A 23,853-nucleotide genomic window follows, 5' to 3' on the forward strand; every position below is an offset into this window, starting at 1 on the left:
TAAATAAATTCTATGAGACTGAGTAATAAATTCATAATTGATATTTTTACTCATAATAAAATTGCTAGCCAGCCGACCCTTTTCGTAGGATAAGTAGATTGTGTTTTACCAATAATTTACAGTCCACAAAATGAAGTCAACACTTTTCAAATATCTAATCTTTATAATATTAAATAAAATAGAAAAATAATTCCGAAAAAAATGCAATAAATCATTTGCAATATTTATTCCAAAATTTAAAAATACTAATTGACCATTCTACATGGACGGTATGTAGATAAAAGTATGAGACTAGTTATATAAAACCACCATATGTTGTGCTACAATTATTATTTACTATCGGTGTGGTTGCCTGATGTTTGTCTGTCAAATTTGATTGTTCGTTAATCAATAGTATCCACGGAACACATCTGCGGCGTAGAAATGAACGGGGAAACAAAAGCCAAACGTCATCTGCGGCATAGCAAAAAAAAAAAACATCTTAAAACTATTTTTTTAATAATTGCTGGTTGACAGTTAATAGTATAACCAACGTGCATATAGTGTCTGATGTCCATATGTGTACTACAGCTCATAAGTTTTTTACTGGTAGCTTTTCTTAATAGAATGTCTTTGGAATGAAAGATTTGTTAAATAAAATTACAAATCAGCGTATTATACATATGACTTTTCAAGTTATAACATTATTACCTTTTTTGTTGTGTTTTTTTTTTTGATACAATTAGATCGGCAAACAAGCGCACGGATCACCTGACGGTAAGCGATTACTGTAGCTTACAGACGCCCAGGAGCTCTGGTTATCTTACTCACCAAAGGAACACAATACTGCTAAAAAGTATTATTATTTAGCTGTGATCTCCTTTAAGGTCGAGGTACTTCCCAAGATGGGCTGCTCCAGATTTTGAGCAGGATATTGCCCGCTGTGTCCTACCTCAGTTATTATGTAGGTATGTTATTGAGTTTGCAGTTTGAGATTAATGCAAGAATTTTTATTTAACTATTTGCTATTTATTATTATTATAGTTTTGTGTAATTAATCTAAGCAATGAAATTGTTAATGTTTTATTTATAGTGTATGCTTGCTGATTGATTCATTGTTTAGACCGAACCAATTTTACCTAATTTTGTGTACACCTATAACGGTAACTGTACTCAGACTAGAAAACAGTGTAAAATTAATTATTAACGACTATACAGTATATCGCTGGTGTATCATATGAAATAAATAAAAAAAAAATTAAATTTCCGATACCATATTTTCGTCTTTTCTGCATTGATAAACTCATATTTAACTTATTATCTTTTTTTATTATTACATAGGTTTTCAGCTTCAATATAGAAGTGGAGTTTTTAAGTCTCCTATGCTATTTTTTATTTTTATTTGACAAGATTATAATTTGTTTTTATTGGTAAAGAAACAATAGAAATTATTTATAAAATAAAATAAAATCATTATTATTGTTACATTACGACAGTTATTGATACACATTTCGTATACTCTATGTCTAGAAAGTATCCTCAACTGCTCTCAAACAGTGTGGTCTTCCTATGATGAGTAAGGTGACCAGAGCTCCTGTCTAGCGTAGGGGGTAGGGTCGGCAAAGTCTTGCGATGTCACTGATTTTGCAAGCGTCGTAGACTACGGTAACCCCTTACCATCAGTTTGGCCGTACGCTTGTTTGTCGCCCTTTTCATAGAAAAATAAAAATAAAAACTAGCGTACGGAATATTAAACTACACTCTAAACAATGTTCATATACTTATTAAATACATACATACACAATTATATGTAAACATACACAAGCCGCAAATACCTTTAAAAAATTTCCTATAAAGATATAATATTGACACAAAAGCAAAGTAAAAAATCACTTGATATAAAGCCAAAATAAAGTTACTCACTGTGCAGCGTAAGCATAAAGTAATGTTATGCGTTTGCCAATACATTTTACTTAACGCCAACGTTTTTTACTTTTTTTATTTGTTTCGTTTTTGGATCGTGTCCATAACTCCATCCTTACCTTCTTTTATGTCAAAATAAGTTAGCCCCGCTTTTTCGCTCGCGTTAATTTGAGGAAAACAATAGCCTATAGCCTTCTTCGATAAATGGGCTATCAAATACAAGAATATTATCAATTCGGAAAGGTACTTCGTAAATTAGCACGTTTAAATAAACAAACAAACACTCAAACTTTTTAGCTTTATAATCTAATATATAAAATTCTCGTGTCGCGGTGTTTGTAGTTAAACTCCTCCGAAACGGCTTGATCGATCCTCATGCAATTTTGTGTGCATATTGGGTAAGTCTGAGAATCGAACAACATCTATTTTTCATCTCCCTAAGTTTAGGGAGGGGGGATTAAGGGGGTTAATAACATATATGGCAAAACAACGTTTGTGGGGTCAGCTAGTATCAGTATAGATATGTATATTATATATATAAAGTTTTAATTTTTATACTTTCATATCATGATACCTATCAAACTGACAAACCTCAAAATTGTGTTTGCTCGCAAAGGAAAAGAAACCGACTTCAATTACATCGAGAAGTAATACAAAATCGACTCGACGAATCAAATATTAGTCAAAAAAGTAGCCATCAGATCTCCATCAAATTTAAATGGAAATACAAGACAAGAATCAGCTTTCGATTAAAATAGTAATATATATCCATATATATCCATAATATATAATTCAATACATATCAATAAGATTAAATATATAATAAGTCAAAAGTTTTGCATATAAATATATAAAAATAAAAAAATAATAATCTTTTTTGGACGTCAGTTAATGTAACATCTACATTTACACCATATTAAAATACTTATAAAAAAAATCAACCACACAAAATATGTACATACTTGCATGAATTGAATTTTACTTGTAACATTTTCCTCTCTACCTGTACTCGTATATTTTTTAGTATTAAAACCTGCACAAAACAATACTCTTTGTTAAACGGAATCCTTGCCAAAAAATACTGAACGCATCTGAATGATTCCTTTTTCAAAAACCAATATATCGTGTATATCAAAGCAGAACTGAATAAAACAAAGAATATACATACGTTAACGAATTATGGCGACAATGTCGAACGTACGAAGGAAAAACCCTTTTCATAACCTTTTATATGCGGTTAAAAAACAAATAAAAAAAAACAATGTGATGTTTTATTTCGTCGTGTGGCGTCGGTATATGGAAAATTGGTACGAAATTGAAAAACAAATTTGTTACATATTGCTTTTTTGATTTGGGGTGCGACAGGAGTCACTGTTGGGGTTCAATATGGTAGAGGAATGTGGCTTAATCTATAAAATGACAGCAAAACTGATATACTGCCACAATTCGCTACCAGAATAAGAAAACTCTCATTAATAATGAAGGTACTTAAAAAAAGAAATAAGGTCCTAAATAAAAGAAAAAAAAGTGTTTTGGCGCGTTATTATATTTTTAAAAATAAAAATAAAAGTAAAATAAATTTGACGAATTGCTATTGATTTGACGCTAAGGAATACAATGAGGTCAGTGACATCTTGCTCAAAATTATGCAACGGACGACTAAAAAAGATCAACTACTCTCGAATGCTTGTGACATTTAAATTATTATTATTACAATAAAGTTACCGTCGTTCGTAAGTTAGCGTCCGTCGTATCAACGACCAAGTGATCTGAAATTACAGTTAAGTCGGTTATTTATAATCAATTTTCCCATATATTCCCATTTTTTTTTAATTTGTCAATTTTATTGTTACCTAGGTAATAAGAAGTTATACATACTATTTTCACGTATAATTTCGGCTTTGATGTTTGCCTCCATGTATCTCTATATGACCCTAACCGGAAGGACGTCTGTTAAATATTTCGTTGTATAATAATATATCTATTACATATAATAAAATGGTAAGAAAGTCAAAACTGTATATTAAATATTTTTTTAAAGAATATTTGGGGTGTGATCTACAATCGATACCGAAGCCAAAAATACAGTTTTTAGAATTTTTGTCTGTTTGACTGTTTGTCTGTTTGTCTGTATGTATGTCCGGGATAAACTCAAAAAGTACCGCATGGATTTACTTCAAATTTGGCACAATTATTATTAAGAAGTCGGGGCAACATATAGGCTACATAATATCACGCTGTCACCTACGGGGAACGAGCAGTGAATCTTTATTTCTTCAACGCTTTCTGTAACAACGTGTAATCTAACGACGCATATTTGAATGTTGTTGTTATTATGTTAATAATCATGCTATAAGCTGGCTTCTTACTATAAATAAAGACATTCTGTAGTATATTTAGTATCAGCATTGCACCCGTGCGAAGCCGGGGCGGGTCGCTAGTCTATTAAAAATTCATTCAACCTTCATTCGTTTTATAAAGTTGTAACTTTAAAAATTTATCTAAAAACTCATTCAAACCACTTCAGTTGAATATAACTCAGGTGCCTAATACAATATCTACAGCGATGGTATGCCCTAATGCATTACCTAGAGGCTAGCGGCTAGCACTAATTCGGCACGTCAACGCATCGAAATTGCCGAAATCAATCATGACGTGCGTACATTCGCTTCTAATATCACTTAAACACGCTACTCCGCTTCAAATGGGAAGCCTTAATAATATTGTAACGTCATAGATTATGTGGAATATAGATGTGGTATTTACATTGCGACAGAGTTTAAGGTAGCCAGAGACAGAGGCGATATAGTAGCGAATATCTTGCTTAAAATCTGGAGCGACCTAACTGAGGAAGTACCTTAAGAAGAAAAGGAGAATGAAAGTGTAAGAAATTTAGTCTAGAGCCACAGCCGTTGTTGTATGTTTATAACAAATTGGATCGACAATTTAATGCTCTCAGGCATAGCGAGGAAAACTAATGAACAAAACCCAGACAAGTAGAAAATACACGTATCGAATAACAAAATAAGTTTTGAGTTTCAAACTGAATATCGGATAGATCTGAAGAACCCTGGTTATCCTAATTAAATTTTCGTATAAATAAACAGGTCTTGTAAAATTTGAAATATCATTATTAATTTTAATACCGACTTCTGAATATAAATACTAAATGCCTTTTTCAGTAAAATCTCAGAATAAAACAGATACAATGTCATTTCTATAGTTTTGTACTCTTTGAAACATGTAAACTCATCCCTTAATTGTAGTACAGTAAGCGCTGGACATTCAATATCGATGCAAATGTCTCGCAGAGGCACGTTTTACTTCCTATTATATTCGTAATTATACATACATACATACATACATATGCATATAAGTTACTGAAACGATGCAGGGGAATTATAATTTTAGTATTTTTTTTATTGGCATTCTGAACTGAATCAGCATAAAAACCTCCCATAGCCAGTAAAAGGCCTTGTCTCTGCATATAAAAATGGTGGCAGCTTACTCCTGTAAGCTCCTATATAACGGATTGGCATATAATATTCCTACCATCAGTAAAAATCTCTATTAAACGGTGCAGAAGTAATATTTTTGTTGTAAATATACGCACTTTGTCAAAATCGGACAAGATGGACATAATCCTGTCAATTTTATCAACATACTGCTTCAATACTATTAGATACTATAACCTAATTAAGATATGGGGCAGCAAAAAAAAAAAAAAGAAAACAAAATAAGTTTTCCATAACAGTGAAAAGATCCTGCAAAAAAAACTTTTTTTCCCGCAGCTTTACCTTGATCGAACTAATATGCATTATCGACCATTGAAAAGCCACCCTTCATGTTAGTACTGTAATTAGTATTAAAATTCAATATACATCCCCATATTTTTAATCCTAACATCCTATTAACCTATAAGCGATTTTTTTGAATACCATAATATTAATAACCCGAAATGATTTCACGTGTACAAAGGTACCCTTACTCGATAACATTTAACTCAAAAGGGCTAATTATTGTGACACGTGTCTTCATATTGGTGAGATTTTACAGTTTTTACGCCAGTCATTGGCTGTGGGAACTGGGATTGGCTTATACCAACCAACCCACAACCACAAGGACCAAATCGAAAGAAATATTTGTTCAAATACAAATATCCATCCAGAGCGGGAATCAAGCCCGCAAACCGTCGTTGTTTTAGGTGACTTAATAAAAATAATGGCTCATATTCTAATAATAATCATCAATAGATATTTATCTCTGTCGAAGAGATGGTACCTATTGTAAAAAAACACGATTCAAACCTGCAAACATCAGCATAAATGGATCTATCGTCACTACAGCACCAAAAAAAAAACATGTTACATGTAGCATAGGTAGAATATTCACGTATTTTTACTTAGTTAACAACTGTGTGTGATGTAAAAAACTTCCTAGTCATACCCCTATCTATTACAAATCCAATCGGAACAAACAATGAATAAAAAAATATACGTAATCAAATCCTAATGACCGTATTTAAGAAATCATTTCCGAACCAACGCTTTTGGTTTCCACCATCGACACGTGGCTTACACGCGTCCACCGCAAGACCGCCATCTTTGAATAACTAACCAATATTACTCGAACTAATACCACATAAAAAACCGATGTAATTAGATGCCAAGATAAATTGTACGTATTAACGGTAATTATTTCAAACGTTTGAATTTTGAAATCAGTTGAACGTGGAATTACAATTCTATTTTGAAATTAGATACGCAATGATGAACTTTGTTGCGTTAGAAATAAGAACGATATTTCAAGCAAAAGATAATGTTGTAAAATATGGGATTGCGTTTTACAATGTTTGGTCGTTGTTCGAGAATTGGTGATTTCGAATCCTAATTTCTTGTATTGTAAATGTTTGAAGGCGTCAGTGGCTAAGTTGATATTATATGGGGTGTTGATGACAATGAGCATTACGTGAATAAATTGGGGTGTTCACTAAGCTGTCAAAATCTTTAATTGCTTAAAATTACAGCACTGGCTTAAATTTTTAAACCAAAATGATAGTACAATTATCACTATACAAGTTTTTAGACTTCATCTTCATCTTTCAAAGTGATTTCCGTTTTAGAAAATTGGTTTATTTACTTGTATAAGTAAGTTTAATTATAAAACTAACTTTAATTTTTAATAAAAAAATAATAATCGTAAATTAATCTCCATGCACAAAACTATTCCTGTATCTTCCAAAACGAACAACAGAGACCAAGAAGTAAGCAGACAAAGATATTTTATAGAAATGTCAATATGTAATTATACAATGTCTCGCATTGTAGATAATTCCAAGAACAGACGAGGGGTATCAAAACAAAACAAAAAAAAAACATTCGAGAGACACATCATCAAATATCAATTCAACCCACATTAATTTTGTACCACAAAAATCATAATCAGTGTAACAGAGACCAGACGTGTTAAAGAATTAAAAAAAATCGTGACAAGATAGGTACGGACGTGACCAGAATACGTCGACCTCTAAAAACAAATCGTGTTCCCCTTTCACGTCTTCGAAATATTGGAATCGGCGAGGGGGTGCGGTTCTTTTATATTTGCTAACTGATTAATGGTTCGGGTGCTCGCGAAATTTAATCTTTCACACAAAAAGTATTGAATGGAACGGGACAAAAAGAGCTGAGTGATAAATGAACGGGCTTGGTCATCCTGGTGCTTAGCTTCATGGTTCCTAACATACGTGTCTGAGATATATCTGTAGGAAGTCTAAAATCTTTTAAATCGACTTTTCAGAAAAGATGGTACTAATTTTTTTTACCCTGTCCCAATTTTAAATTTCTTTAAATATGTTATAAGACAAAAATAGGATGTTCTTATAAATACTTCAACATAAAAATAAACAAATAAACATAATTGTCGCCATTCCTTATACAATTCCATTTTGAAGGCCTATCTCCATAATATTAAGACCTTTGTAACTCTTTGTTATTCATATCATAATTATACTAGCAATAACCGTGCGAATAATTCGCACTAAATAAGTAAAAAATACCTACCGTCAATCATGTTGACGTTGTTTCAAAATTAAAGCCGTCATATGTATAATTTTAATAATTAATTAATTTCCGAAAACAAAAGCAATAACATTTTTTTTAGTTGTAGATGCCGGTAGAGCAAGCAATTATCTATAAAATGATATATAATTTATGTGGATTAATTTTGACGTTTTTTCTAAAAAGGAAGGCAAACATCTTAACCTTAGCGTATTAATATATAATTGTAATTGTAAATTATGTAATGACTTTATATATTGATAGTAAATTTTTTTAGAATAAAAAGTTATTATAGGTATTATTTTTAGTGCATTTAAAACTAAAGTTTTAAGATTTTTAATTGATTGTAGATATGTATTTGGTACATAGTACAAGCGTAGGTACTTTATATGATGTTTATAAAACTCCACAATGATAAATTATGAAGTTGTCAATATCGTCTGGATTGAAGTGACGGTTCTGTGAACCGGAACTTTGATAACATTTTAAAATTAATTGAAAGTTGCCACCTCTATATAAGCTGCACTGCTTTTTTTTGTTTTCAATATTTATCGCTAGCACTACTAAAAACACTAATATTAACTAAAATTTTTGTCGGAAAGGTACACGTACTCGTATATAAGTAGTTTTGAAAAATGTCCAAGTAATTGAATTTGGATGGTCTCCATTAAAATTATCGGGAATGAAACGATTTTTTTTGTATTCTATGTCTATTATAATAAAAATAAAAATATAACACTCCTGAAATGTCCTTGAAATAGGTTTAAAGTACAACTGAACCACAGTTTGATGATAAGTATCATCACTTCATCACTTCAGCCTGTCGCAGTCCACTGCTGGACATAGGCCTCCACAAGTTCGCGCCAAAAATGGCGCGAACTCATTTGCTTTGGCCATAGTCACCACGCTGGGCAGGCGGGTTGGTGACCGCAGGGCTGGCTTTGTCGCAACGAAGACGCTGCTGCCGTCTTCGGCCTGTGTATTTCAAAGTCAGCAGTTGGATGGTTATCGCGCCATCGGTCGGCTTGAGTTTCAAGGTGGTAGTGGAACTGTGTTATCCTTCAGTCGCCTCTTACGACACCCACGGGAAGAGAGGAGGTGGCTATATTCTTCATTGCCGTAACCACACAGCAATAGTAATACAATATAATATAACATATATTGTATTTGTATTTGTAATACAATATATACTGTAACAACAGGTAATAAGTATAAAGTTCATTATTTATTTACTTCTTATTGTATGATATAAGCAATTCATAATATATGATTAACAAAATAAGCAATGAAATATTTTTACAATTGGACGAATTTATATATAAAATTAGCTATGCAAAAAAACATTTAGTTACCTATCCTATTTGTGAATACTTGGAACAATATAGGAGAAAATACGCCACCTTGAGGCAAACCAGATTAAACAATACTCTACGAAGAATGTCTCATTAGGGTCAGTGCTAGAGAATTAGCTATTGATAAATCTCTTTATATCTTTATATCTACAACAATATTTTTTACAAAATCAAATAAGCTTTAAAGAAGTTCCCAAAGGGTAAGTAACCCTAAACTGCGATTACCTCACAAAACGGATAGGCGTGCGGCCATCCATCATAAGTTGTGTATTATAGTGTAATTACAGCGACCAGAGGGTTATTCACGATGTACCAACACGTGGCCTTTGTTTGGTTTTTGAGCAAATTATAGCTTCGAACACGGATGGTTTCGTACAGAACCCATGATAAATATTAATTTGTGGATGTTTATGTATTTTAATACATATAAAGCTCAAGAAAAGTTACGTCATTTATTATTATTGATGAACCTTTCAGTGGTATAATACAGTACAATGTTAGGTAATTCTTGATCTAAGGCTATTGATTGATTTATCCTTAATTTCTTTACAATAAAGGTTATGTTAAGATATTTTATTTAAAAGAGCACAAAATGGATACAGGTGTGTATATATATATATATATATATTTCTTTTTATGTACTTGAAGTTTGACTTTACATAATTTTTTTGAAGTATTTGTTATCCATTGAATTATGTCTTACATACCTGTATGTACATAAATCTAATATATAAAATTCTCGTGTCGCGGTATTTGTAGTTAAACTCAGGTAGGTCTGAGAATCGGCCAACATCTATTTCTCATTCTCCTAAGTTATAGGGGGGTGGGGGATTGAGAAGGTTAATAAAATATATGGTAAAACAACGTTTGCGGGTCAGCTAGTATACCTATATATTCAGACTCAGTGAGCGAATCAAATCAACAATCCAACTGCAACTGGTCAGTAGATCTAAATCATCCAAGCCTATACTATATGTGGTCAAGAAAATTAAATATCTCGTAAAGTATTAATCACATGTACATTACATACCTGCCACTAATAACTTTGCGTTTGACACAATATTGCTTGATAACACCCCAACTTATTAGACTCCCTGCTGATTCTGAGATCAAAGCGAACTTAGTAGCAGTACGGAAATCTTTACACGCAGTAATTACTCTTTTACACGCCTTTGTATCTTTCACAATAAAGTTGAAAATACTGTGATTTTTCTCATCATCTATAAATAATATGGTGGTTATTATGTGTGGTATTAAATTAATATCAGTCGGATTTTCACCGCTTAAGTCTTAAGAGTATTTGACGCTGAAAGTGTGGCTCAGACCTTTGAAGGATTAGTGTCTTATTTCAATTAATTTTTACTTATTATTGATTGACTTATTTGTAACAAGTTTGTTATTGTATTACTATTTAACCTTAGTCGATTTATTCGTTAAATTAGGTTGAAAATAGTTCTTGAAAATTTTTGTATAGTCATATAGATATTAGTCGAAGAACTAGGTCTGATGTTTGTTATGGTGCTGTGTATTGTATTCGGAAAGCACCTGACATAGGATTCACGTCCTACTGGATACCGTTAAGTGGAATGCATTTGTTTATTTATACTTCAGTCAGTCAGTCAGTCAGTTCAGCGTATTGCAGTCCACTGATGGACATAGGCCTCACCAAGTTGGCGTCAGACATCCCGGTTTTCCGCAATCCTCATCCAGGCTACACCAGCAATCTATCGCAGATCGTCGGTCCCATGGGTACACTGCGTTTGCCAAGACGCGGTCTCCACTCCAGGAACATCACAAGACCAGGACCAGGACTTCAACGGCCATCGGTCCCGAGACACCGATGACCAGCCCACTGCCACTTCAACTTGTTAATTCAGTGGTCAGTTACTTTCGTTCTCTCGCGGATAGTCTCATTTCTAATCTTATCTTTGAGAGAAACCCCAAGCATAGCCCGTTCCATTGCATGTTGAGCGACTTTAAACTTGTGGACCAGTCCCTTCGTCAGTGTCCACGTTTCGGCTCCGTATGTTAACACAGGCAGGACGCATGGCTCGATATATATATATATATATATATATATATATATATATATATAAACTTAATATTACATTATTTTTAGATAAAAATTACATTGTTTTTTTTTTTTGTAAAAGTAATGAGAATTTCTCAAATATCCATTGTTACCTTACCTTAGTATACATTGCAGACTCATACACAATTATGAATATACATATGAATGTACGCGTATGCACCTAAATGAAAAAAATTCTTCTTATTTAACAGGATTTTAACATTATTTAATTTGTTAAAAACCCTTAACAAAAATTTATTTTATTAATTTCAGACACATTTCACAATTTACACAATCACCAGAAAACCTGAAAATTTATAATTCTTCTAAGCTTGCGTCTTCTTCTAGCACATCCCATAAATATCGATCTCTGATATCTAAATCTTTCGATAGATCGAGTTTCTCATCACTAGGCAGCTCTGGTATCGATTGTAGATCATCTTCGAGTAGCGATGTCATTGAGAGCAGCGTGGAGTCTGTAAAGTTGATCATATCGCCTGCATCTCCCCGTTCGGTTCGATTTCTTGTCGTCCCAAGTGTCTGTAAAGAAAATTACTCGCCTTATCATTAAAACGTCTATTAACATTTATTTTTGTTATCTGAAACAATGGTCATGGATTAATTTTAAGCTAAATGGTTTTATATAAATGTTTGTACAGTTTGTCATAAATTCTTGATTTATAATTTACGAATTTATCACTTTCAAATTTCTTATTTTAGAAATTTTAAATTTTCCGTTTCTAAACATATGAAGGTTTTAAAGAAGGTTTTAAGGCACTAATTAATTATCTATAAAATAAGTTTGTTAATTGCTAATTTATAGTAAAAAAGTGTTAAAAAATAATTTATATTTTAGTAGTTAATGGTACATTGTAGTGCCACGCTTACATCTATAATGGCCATATGCAGGATCGGTACTTCGAGTTTGAGTGGCTTGATCTCCTGCGGTTCCTCATCCAGATATGAGTATTTGGATGGCGTCTGCCAATTTATCTGCAATTTATTTCTACCGTTACTTTTTTCAATCCAATCACTTAAAAATATAGAATAATTATGATATTAAAAAAGACAATAAGGAAACCGTTACACGATCTAACTTATATTAAATTATGTATGTCTTGTACATTAATTTGTATTTCCAAATTCTTTTCCGGTTTTAATGTCTATTCTTGTGGATCTCCCCACCGTGCCGCGGAAAGCACGTTAAGCTATCGATCCCGGTTGTTATCATACACACCTGATTGCGATCGTTCCTCATAGTAGAGATTAAATTCGCCAATCCGTAGTGGAGCAGCGTGGTAGATTCAGAACTTACATGGAGAAAAGGCCTATGCCCAGCAGTGGGATATTACAGGTTGAATCGTATAGTATCGTATTTCGTTAATATAAAATTAAAATTGAATGTTTTTATTATTTTCTTGTTATATACAGTCAGGCGTGCAATGTTTTTGTTTATATATTACAATCCTATATTTAAAGGATTATACATTTCATATATAAAATCATATATTTGTACTCATGTGTCTTTCGAATATATCTTTCTTGTATGAAGCTCAATGTATATTATTCCTTTTAAAAGCGTGCTATACCTATACAGAATCCTTGAGAATTCAAATAAATATCACATGTCTTAGAAAACTTCATAAACAACGTGTTTAATAATATTTATACATTTTAATATTCTTATATCTAAAAGAATACAAAAAATAAAATTAAAAGTATCCCTATTAATTAACTTTTTACCCGTCGCAGTCGCCATTTCTCAAGGAACTCGTTGGTCTGCCGTAACGCCTCCCTGCTGTCCTGGAGAAGGTCATCAATTCTATCCTTGCCGCGATGCTGTTTGTATTTATTTAAGAACTAAAAAAGTAGTAATTTAAAACGAAATTATTATTTTGTGGTACTGTTAAAAAACCTTATTAATACAAAGACCTAACGAATAACTTATGATGCAGAACAAATAATGCATTAATTGAATATATAGACGTAGAAAAATTAACGAATATTAAAATTTGTATATATATCATTTCATTTTAGTTATAATCTCCTGTAGCGTCTCGTTAGAAGGATTTAAAAAAGCGCAAATCGTATAAAAACTCATACACTGCGATCAACCCTAACAATAAACCTTACTCTGAAAAAAAATGTCAGAACTTACCATTATTGTCAAAACCAGAACTAAAATTTCAGTTCCAAGAACTGGTAAATTAATTCCATGTTGATTCCCCGTTACCTGCCCTTGTTTTTCTTCATCTGCTATATATTTGCGAATATCACGAACAACTTTAGAAAATAAACTATGAAATGCTGCAACGAAACCATTTCCCAGAAGATAATCAATCAAGAATAGGCTTAAAACTGTAGCCGTGTAAACTATGTAGCTGCAAGCTTCGGTCAACATGTTGACTATAATTTATAGGACAGCGGGGTTTTCCAAAATTTACATTACATTATATTGCATATTTTTACACGAATTCCTTAATTTACCAAAGGTGACAGTTAGTGACATTTACGTCAAATTTTTAGTCAAACACTGATATGAATTAGAATATATATTTATATTATATTTTTATTCTTCTTTTTATTTATTTATGTATTTTTTATGATAGTGCTAATGATAATAATAAATTCTTTACTTTATTATAAGTATTTGAATGTAGACATTTGTATGTAAGTTTATTATACATCTACACCACCTACCCAATTTAGATAATAAGTTTCCTTTCTATGTATGTTTTGTCTGGAAGAAATGGCTAATTAGCCATAAGTCCGCCCATTGTACTTCACTGTCTGTAACTATCTTTATGCTTTGTTTGTAATATATTTGTGGTGTACAATAAAGTATAAAATAATAAAATAATAATAATTAGACTATTATATCTGAAATTAAAAATATAGCAGGTCTCTACCTATTTTGACCATTGCTCATTTTTTCAGGGCTTAATAATAATATTAGAACACAAAAAACTAAATCTTTGACCAGACTTACCCTATCGTTATGTATTTCAAAGAATTGAATCCGAATATGAGACCCATTTGGCTCGCACACATTCTTTTTTTTAGTGAAAAGATTTTTCGCTTCAGCCTGTAATATCCCACTACTGGGCATAGGCCTCTTTCCCCATGTAGGACAAGGATCAAAGCCTAATCCACCACGCTGCTCCAATGCGGGTTGGCGGATATATTCCCTACTATGAGTAACGATCGCTATCAGGTGTACATGATAACAACCGGGACTGACGGCTTAACGTGCTCTCCGAGGCACGGTGGGGAGATCCACAAGGATTGCAAAAACACCCAGACCACGGCAAACACCTGTATGGCCAATACAAATGTTTGTCATGTGCGGAGATCGAACCCGCAACCGCCTGCGCAACAGGCACAATCCATGTCTGTAACCGTTGCGCTAACGCAGCGGAAAAGATTTTTCGACTAAAACAAATGCTTTTTAAGTGAACTTATTATTATAGTTACAGTTTACGATGCCAAACTTAAGAGTTGTTGCAATTGTGATATAAACTGTCCACGCGTTGAATGTTGGCATAAATCGTGGCATTTCCAAGTCGAATTGCAATTGAGATTCTCTGAGTAAATCTTCTGTTATTAGCGAAGACAAGGACTCGTTGAGGATTCGTAAATTATTGCCATTACAAATATTTAATTGAGGTAGGGCACAGCAGGAATTTCCTGCTCAAAATATGGAGCAGCCCGACTGGGGTAGTACCTCGACCTTACAGAAGATCACAGCAAAATAATACTGTTTTCAAGCAGTATTGTGTCCACCAGGAGCTCTGGTCACCTTACTCACCAACAGGAGTTGGTGAGTAAGGTGACCAGAGCTCCTGGGGGGATTGGGGATTGGGTCGGTAACGCGCTTGCGATGCTTCTGGTGTTGCAGGCGTCTATAAGCTACGGTAATCGTTTACCATCAGGTGAGCCGTACGCTTGTTTGCCGACCTAGCGACATAAAAAAAAAACAATTTTGATTACAACAACCGCTCCGGTGCAGTGGTGCATGTAGACACCTAACTACCGACAGATTGTGGGTTCGATTCCCGTTCAAGATGAATATTTGTATTTGTACAGATCATTCTTTCCGGTATGGATGTCTGTCCTTGTACGTCATCCCACCGTGTCTCAGGGAACACGTTACGCTGTCAATCCTAGTTGTATAACTGATAATGATCGTTACTCATAGTAGACAATATATAGTTGGTTAAGTTCCAATCCTTCTCCTAGGTGTAGAAAGAAGCGGTAGCAATGGGATGCTACAGGCTGAATCATGAATCATGAATTAATTTTTTATAAAATATTTTCAATATTAATAAAAAAGAATTAATTTAAAGAGTTCTTAAACGTTTAATATATGTAATATTATCTACGTTGAAAAATGTAAATAGCAACGGTTGCTACGGCTACGACTGTAGCTCTTGACAACGTTATAATTTAGATACTATTTACTACTATATTCCATAATAAATCTAATATCGTGAAGTGAAATAAAAAGTTCATTTGATCATTCAAAATGGTAAGTTTAAAACATATTTAGTAATATTAAAGCTTTAAATAGTCTTTTAAATTAACTGAGGTAAGGAATAGCAGGAAATATCCTGCTCAAATCTGAAGCAGCCTGACTGGTGTTGTACCTCAAACTTACAGAAGATCACACCCAAATAGCACTGCATTTAAGCAGTCTTGTGATCCTGTGGTTCACCACTACACCACAGAAACCCTAGTACCTTCTTCTGGCGTGCATATATGCAGGCATCTATAGGCTACGGTAATCGCTTGCTGTCAAGTGAGCTGTACGCTTGGTTGCCGACCTTGTTATATAAAAAAATTCAGGAAATCGATCACAATATCATATATTATGCAGTATGAACAAAGGTATTTTTTCCCTGTGTAGCCAAATAGTTATAGTTTATTTCACCACATAGCTAATTAATTGTGAGTTAGAAAATATTATCCTCGAAAATAATATGTCATTAAATATAAAATAAAAATAAAAAACAACAACAAATTTATAAATTAAAAAATATATCTATAAAATATCAGAATAAAATTCTGACTGCAAAAAAATATATATATAAATCGTCAATTTAATATTATTTATAAATATATATTTAAAAGATCCTCACTTAAGATAATAAATCAAAGTAATAACGTTAAAATACCTAAGAAATAGGTTATAATTATTACTGTATATTACCGAAATGCTCGGCTAGAATTGTAAACTTAGAGATAGCTATTTAAAAGTGTATTCTTTCAAATTTATTTCTCATATAAGTGAACTGTTAATTCTTATGACTTATTGACTAGCCCGTTGGCGCAGTTTGTAGTGCTTTCTGCTCCGGGGGTTGTGGGTTCGATTCCCACCCTGAGTCTGGGTGTAATGTATATATTTATTTATATACTAGCTGACCCGGCGAACTTCGTATCGCCTAACAGTGACTTTTAAGTATTATCACAAATCTTTTGTGTGGGAGTATAGAACAGTGTTGTTTTTAGACTTTAACAGAAAATTTATTATTTTTTTTTTTTAGAATTTTTCTCTCCGTAAGAACCATCCTCGTGCTTCAAGGAATATTTAAAAAAAAGAATTAGCGAAATCGGTCCAACCGTTTTCGAGTTTTGCGCTTAGCAACACATTCAGCGACTCATTTTTATATTATAGATTTATATATGTATTATTTATAAGTATGTTTATCAAAAATAAAAATGTAGCTATACCAGTCGGCTGTTACCTGTAACACAAGCATTAAGTTGCTTACTTTAGGGACAGACGACCGTGTGTGTATCGTGTAGATATTTATATTTATTTATATTTATTAGAATAAATATCTTTGACCTAACCTGAAAATAACATGAAATAGAAAAAAAAACAGTTCAAAAAATACTAAACTATGATTTATGTTACAGGCGCCTAAGGGAGGAAAAGGCGGTGGCAAGAAAGCACCTGGTAAGTCTAAACTGTTAATATGTCCGTGTCGTCTGTGTGTACTGTCTATATGTTAATAAAATTGACATCGACTTGTTAAAACCAGAAACTAGTTTTATATATTATTTAATTTAATGCTATTGATTTGTGTTGACAGCCCGTTGGCGTAGTTTGTAGTTGATCTGTATTTTGCTCCGCGGTTGCAATTTTTCGAATCAGTTGGGTGTTACCTAACACAAGCATTAAGTTGCTTACTGTAGAAATAGATAACCGTGTGTGTGTGTGTGTGTGTTATTTACTTATTTTCATCGAAATTAAATCTTTCACCACATATTTTATATGACTTCTTCTTCTTTAGTCAAGCATATTACTTGCTCATTAGACTCTAATCCAATAATATTTATGACTTAATACTTACGACAAAGTTTTATTTATACTTTAAACTTGTTTTACAGCAATTGTTATTGATGGAGTAGACACATCTGAAATGACAAGAGAAAAACTAGAACAATTCACACTAAAAGTAAAAGAAGAACTTGACAAGGAAAGAGAAGAGAGAAATTACTTTCAGTTAGAGAGAGATAAGATTAGAACATTTTGGGAGATAACACGTCAACAGCTCGAAGAAGCCAAAGCTGAACTGAGAAATAGAGAACGAGCTACTGAAGAGGCACAAGAAGAAAATGAAGCGCTATTGGAAACCGAAAAACAAAAAATTAAACATTTAAAGTACGAACAGCAAGCGGCTGCAGCGGCTTTGAGGGCTGAAAATTTAGTAGCATTGAAAGCAGCTAAAGAAGAGCATACAGAACAGGAGCTAGAATTGCTTAATGATAAAAGGGCGTTGCGTCAAGAAATGAGAGAGAAAATGTTAGCAGCTCAAGATGAACTGAGACGGGCTAAATTGATACATGCTGAGGAACTTTCGAAGACGAGAGCGGAGTTTGAAGAAAGGGCTCGTCAAATAGAAGATAAAGCTGAGAAGAAACTGCATGAAATAAAAGTTGAACTAACGGTAAAGCACAGAACTGAGATAGCTGAGGTTGAAGAACGAAAGAATAAGCAATTATCAGAATTGATTGCTCATCACGAACGAGCCTTCTCAGATTTGAAAAATTACTACAATGATATAACACTTAACAATTTAGGTATGTCTAATTCTATATTATATATATATTTGTTGCGGATAAAAGTAATAAATATAATATATTATGTTTAAATAAATTGAATGCCTGCAATTATTATTATGTGAAAAAATAAACCCCAACCAATATTGTTTTATGGTAAAACGTACATTCTAATAATAATGATGCCACTCCTTCTGGTACCAATACTGTAACAGCCAGAAAAACCCCACAGTCTCCGACATTAACATCCGAAATTAAAAGATTAGACATCAGTTTTATTTGTAATTCAATTAGATGACCTTTTTTCAGGCCTAATAAGTAGTATGAAGCAACAAATGGAGGAAATGCAAAAGGTAAAGGAACGAGCAGAAAAAATAGCTAGAGATGCGGTTGCTGAAGCGAAGGGTCTCCGGGAGCCACTTGAAGCTGCTATTGTCGATAATAAGGAGTTGAAACGACAAATGTCGAATTATGATCGAGATAAGGCTGCGTTGGCTGTAAGTTTCCTTACGTGGAAGATATGTGAAAAAAATATATTATTGCGACCAATTATATTGGGGATTAAGTTAGAATTTTTGATTGTTTGTCTGTGCGTTTGTGCACACTAATCTCAGAAACAGCTAATCCGATTTAGATGTGGTTAACAAATAAATTGTGATAAGCTTCACTTAACATTTAGCGTTTGTTTCGTGCCAATCGGTTCATAAATAATAAAGTTATGCCAATTTAAAAATCACGTTGAACATGTATATGTCCAAAACTCGGACGATGTCGCAGACACAGCTATTGTATTAATAAAAATATATATAGTAGAATTTTACATCTTTGTTGCTTTTTCGTTTGGCTTGAATATTCCACAATTATAATGTAGTTGTTTGAGAGCAAAGAGAATTTCTTGATATTTTTTTTATTGTTATACTTTTCAGGCAAAAACAAAACAATTGGCATCTTTAGAGCAACAATTTGACGTGCTGAAATGGGAATACGAAGTTCTACAAGTTAGGTTCGACCGGATACTGGCTGAGAGGGACGAATTAAAAGCAAGGTGAAACTTAACATTTTATAATTGTACGTTGTGATAAGTAATTAATTACATGAAAAGATAAAACAGAGAAATATTTATTTATCGATAAAAAAATAAAATATGTGTGACTTCTATACTAGAGTTTCTTGTATTTACACAAAATCTTTTTTAAATAGGTAATGAAATTGTGCTTCCTATTTTTCAAGTGACCTAGTTATTGAAAGAGAGCGTTTTATTTTGATACCAACTACGCGGTTGGTAAGATCAAGTTGACGTCTTAAAATAATTTATTATTTTCACTGTGAACACACGGTACCTACGTGATTTCAACACGCCTCTCATAATAACAGATAGAAGGATATAACTTCCGTAACAATCAATGAATTTTCTATCAGTATAATTTATTAAAATTTAGTTACTTCCGTATTACAATATTATTTTTCAACAGATTTTCAAAAGCGGTTCTTGAAGTTCAGCAAAGGGCTTCGTTAAAAACCGCTCTTATGGAAGCGAAGTTAAAAAATTTGGAAGGACGCGATCTAGGGCCCCGAGAAATCCATGTAAGTTTCATTTATTTGTGTAATTATGATGTATGTAATATTTTCTACTAACTTCTATCATAGTTATTTTGAAAATAAAAGCCATATAAACAAAATAATTATGTTATGACATACATAATATAACATAAAATAAAAATATGTGTACCTATTTCTTACATGAGCACTTTAGTTATTATAGGTATTTGTTGTAGGATCTTATTAAATTAAAAGATACACAAGTTGAAGATTTGCGTTATGAAGCGGCAAGATTACGTAAAGCCCACGACGATTTGTTAGCGACTTACGAAGCGAAATTAGCAAAATTGGGGGTACCGATTGAAGAACTAGGATTCAAGTATGTATATTTTTGTTTACAGCGCCATCTAGCAGTTAGTATAAAAACAATAAAGCTAAAACCTCTTGTACAGCGTCATCTACCTTTATAATTGAAAACAACGAAATACTGGTTAAAAAAAAAAGTTTTCCCGCACTTCATGCTTCGTGCATGGAGGTTGTATAATCTTAAATTATTTATTATTAAATATAATGTTATATGTAAAATATATAAATTTTAATAGTCCAGTAATTTATACTAATATTAATGGTTAAGTACTTTAATTTTGATGAAAAAAAAATATAACAGCGCTCTCTGTACTATGAATGCCAAACTAATTAGTGCAGTTAATAGCTTCATAATCATTTCGATAGATGGCAGTTAAAACGCTATTATGTAAATTGAAATACACACATTTGTTATAGGTTTTTCTATAAATAATATTTATATGAGAAAATTATTATAAATATTGACTGATAGTTAATTGAAGATATTAATTTTGTTAATTATTCTTTTGTATTCAAATTCATATTCAAATTAAGCGTTGATAATACTAACTTATCTACATGAATAAAGAAAGACGAATTTCATTGAGCTATTATTACTGCACGTAGTACATTATACTTCAATGACGAATTTATATAGAAATCCGCTTATAATAAACTCTGTAACGTGCTCTAGGAACGGACCACGAGCGTTATTAAATAAGACATCTGAACTATACAGTGAGACATTTGCAGACAGATTTGCAAACTGTTTCAACTAAATATTGTCCCTGTTACAGTGTTCAGATTGTTCAACTGTACTTCACTTCTGGGGCACTATGTTTTTTTTTATGTCAGTATGTCGGCAAACAAGCGTACGGCTCACCTGATGGTAAGCGATTACCGTAGCTTATAGACGCCTGCAACACCAGAAGCATCGCAAGCGCGTTGCCGACCCAATCCCCAATCCCCCCAGGAGCTCTGGTCACCTTACTCACCAACAGGAACACAATACTGCTTGAAAACAGTATTATTTTGCTGTGATCTTCTGTAAGGTCGAGGTACTACCCCAGTCGGGCTGCTCCATATTTTGAGCAGGAAATTCCTGCTGTGCCCTACCTCTGTGAAAATATGTAATGAATATTTATATATATAATAGCTTTGTGAGCTCAGAAAAAAAATAGTATATAAGTAACTAAAAATTTAATGTTTTTTGTGATTAATATTAGGGTTAGAATCCAATTCTGTTGTGAACAATAATAATACGGTATGTTATATTTTTATTACAAAAGTTACTTTTTTAAGCTGTTGCCCATTATACCTTAATTAAAAAGTACCGTTAGATAGTAAAATTCATCCAGCACATAGCTTTCTTAACTTTAGTAAAATTTAATGGTGATAAAAAAAATTATCTGTTGGATAACAACATCCGTTATATAGATTTATCGGCAACGAGTGATACTTTAATAACTAAAATAATATTTTATTATTTCAGACCACTCAAGGCTGTTACTGTGGCCGGCATTTCACCAGTCATCGGCCAGGGACCAGCAGGCTTGGTAACGAAAGATCAAGCTTAGAAACAAGAAGCAGAGTAATGACAAATCAACGAAAAGTATAAAATCATGTATAAAAATAAATTATTTTTGTATAAAGGATTAATAACTATTAAATATTGTATTTATTTGTGTTTTGTGTGGTATTATATTATACTAGCTGACCCGGCGAACTTCGTATCGCCTAACACAAACTTTATCGTATGGTATTAAAGTTCAAATTGACTTTTAAGTATTATCACAAATCTTTTGTATGGGAGTATAGAAAAGTGTTGTTTTTAGACTTTTTCAGGAAATTTAATTTTTTTTAATTTTTCTCTCCGTAAGAACCATCCTCGTACTTCAAGGAATATTTTAAAAAAAGAATTAGCGAAATCGGTCCAACCGTTCTCGAGTTTTGCGCTTAGCAACACATTCAGCGACTCATTTTTATATTATAGATGTACATATAGTATTTCTCTCAAACAAACAATACAAAGTTAATTATTTGATAATGTTGCAGCTTCTAAAAATTAAACATTCCTGTTATTTCAATACAAGTAATTAACCGACTTCCAAAAAAGGAAGAGATTCTTAATTTGATTGTATTTTTTTATGTATGTGTTACTTCAGAACTTTTGACTGTGTGTACCGATTTTGATAATTTTTAATTTAATCGAAAGCTGATGTTTATCATGTGGTCACATTTAAATTTTATCCAGATCTGATCACTACTTTTCGAGTAATCTTTGATATTGCGTATACACTTGACTATTTTTTCGTCTACCTACGATGTATTACTTGTAGATGTAATTGAAGTCGGTTTTTTGCCGTTTACGAGCAAACACAATTATAAATTTTCATTATTACTATACTCAATAGTGGGGTATAAGTCTTGTGTCCAAAAGCACAGACAATACAAACGTCACCTTGGGTCACCAAACAAATACTTATAGTCTATACCTACTATAAACAAACATAAGCCTAATGCGTAGGTCATCTACAACCCTTGAGTCTCCTCTACAACATTAGCTTGTTGAAATGACCATTGAGCCAGCGTTTTGTCAATGGATAAAAAAATTATAATTAAAAATGAAAGAACTATTATTTTTTTCACATTCTTTTTCGCAAACACTCGTTAGTCGATTGAGATTAAAGGCTTTACTCGTAGATAGCTGAAAAACTCGCAAAACATTCGGGTACTTATATAATATTACTTATCCCAAAATTCCCAAAGGATCGTACGTCATAGATCTAGTAATGTAGTCCAAAAATTATTTTCAAAATCAGTAAAGGTTGCTTATTTTTTATACCACTAGATAAGTAAACAAGCTTACCTTGCATGATGGTAACCGTAGCGTATTATAGACGCCTGTTAAGGGGCTACACTACCTCAGCTCGAATTCAAATTTCACCCGTACTAACACACACGAGAATTGAGAGCGCTTGGTTGTTCATCGCGCGAATTATATGTATTTTCTCCCCACAAACATTACCAATAGTTATTTTTTTAAAAACGCAACATATAAAATGTTCTTCATACTTATTTCAATTACCATGCTTAATCTCAAGTCCATAACTTCTATATTTACTGAGATATTAAGGTTTTAATACAAAAATAGAGGTAACTTTGGGATTTTTTTGTATCGAGAAAATTTTATGGAATCATGTTTTCGAAACATATGAAAGATAGTTTATGTCCTGAACTTTACCATACATAAATTTCAAACTTAAATATTCAGTAGTTTGGAAGATATGGACATCCTGCCGAGTAGAAAATAAGAAATTTGAGGTAGCATACACTCTTAACCAGAAATATCACAATCTTTCCAGGAACTCGGTCCACCTTACAGGAGAACAAAACTACTTGAGAGCAATATTAGCTGTGATCTTCTGTGTCGCTATCGTGTATGTGTGTGTGTGTGTGTGTGTGTATTCTGTGAGGTTAAGGTAGGTAAATAAAACAGATAAATCGAAGCCAATAAATTTAT

At 32.6% G+C, this 23,853-nt stretch overlaps 1 protein-coding gene and 1 pseudogene across 1 annotated transcript; one reads left to right on the plus strand and one right to left on the minus strand.

Annotated features, from left to right (window-relative positions):
• Positions 1 to 11,625: 11,625 nt before the first annotated feature.
• LOC123663948 lies at positions 11,626 to 13,782 on the minus strand (annotated as a pseudogene).
• Positions 13,783 to 17,791: 4,009 nt separating this feature from the next.
• On the plus strand, positions 17,792 to 22,006 carry LOC123664173 (dynein regulatory complex subunit 4). The gene is made up of 6 exons (XM_045598770.1): positions 17,792 to 18,467; positions 18,756 to 18,943; positions 19,373 to 19,491; positions 19,919 to 20,030; positions 20,222 to 20,364; positions 21,823 to 22,006. The coding sequence occupies exons 1-6, from the start codon at positions 17,807 to 17,809 to the stop codon at positions 21,905 to 21,907; spliced, it is 1,308 nt and encodes a 435-aa protein (XP_045454726.1). The 5' UTR covers positions 17,792 to 17,806; the 3' UTR covers positions 21,908 to 22,006.
• The last annotated feature ends 1,847 nt before the right edge of the window (positions 22,007 to 23,853 follow it).

Source organism: Melitaea cinxia, chromosome 21 (assembly GCF_905220565.1).
Source record: "Melitaea cinxia chromosome 21, ilMelCinx1.1, whole genome shotgun sequence".
NCBI lineage: Eukaryota > Metazoa > Arthropoda > Insecta > Lepidoptera > Nymphalidae > Melitaea > Melitaea cinxia.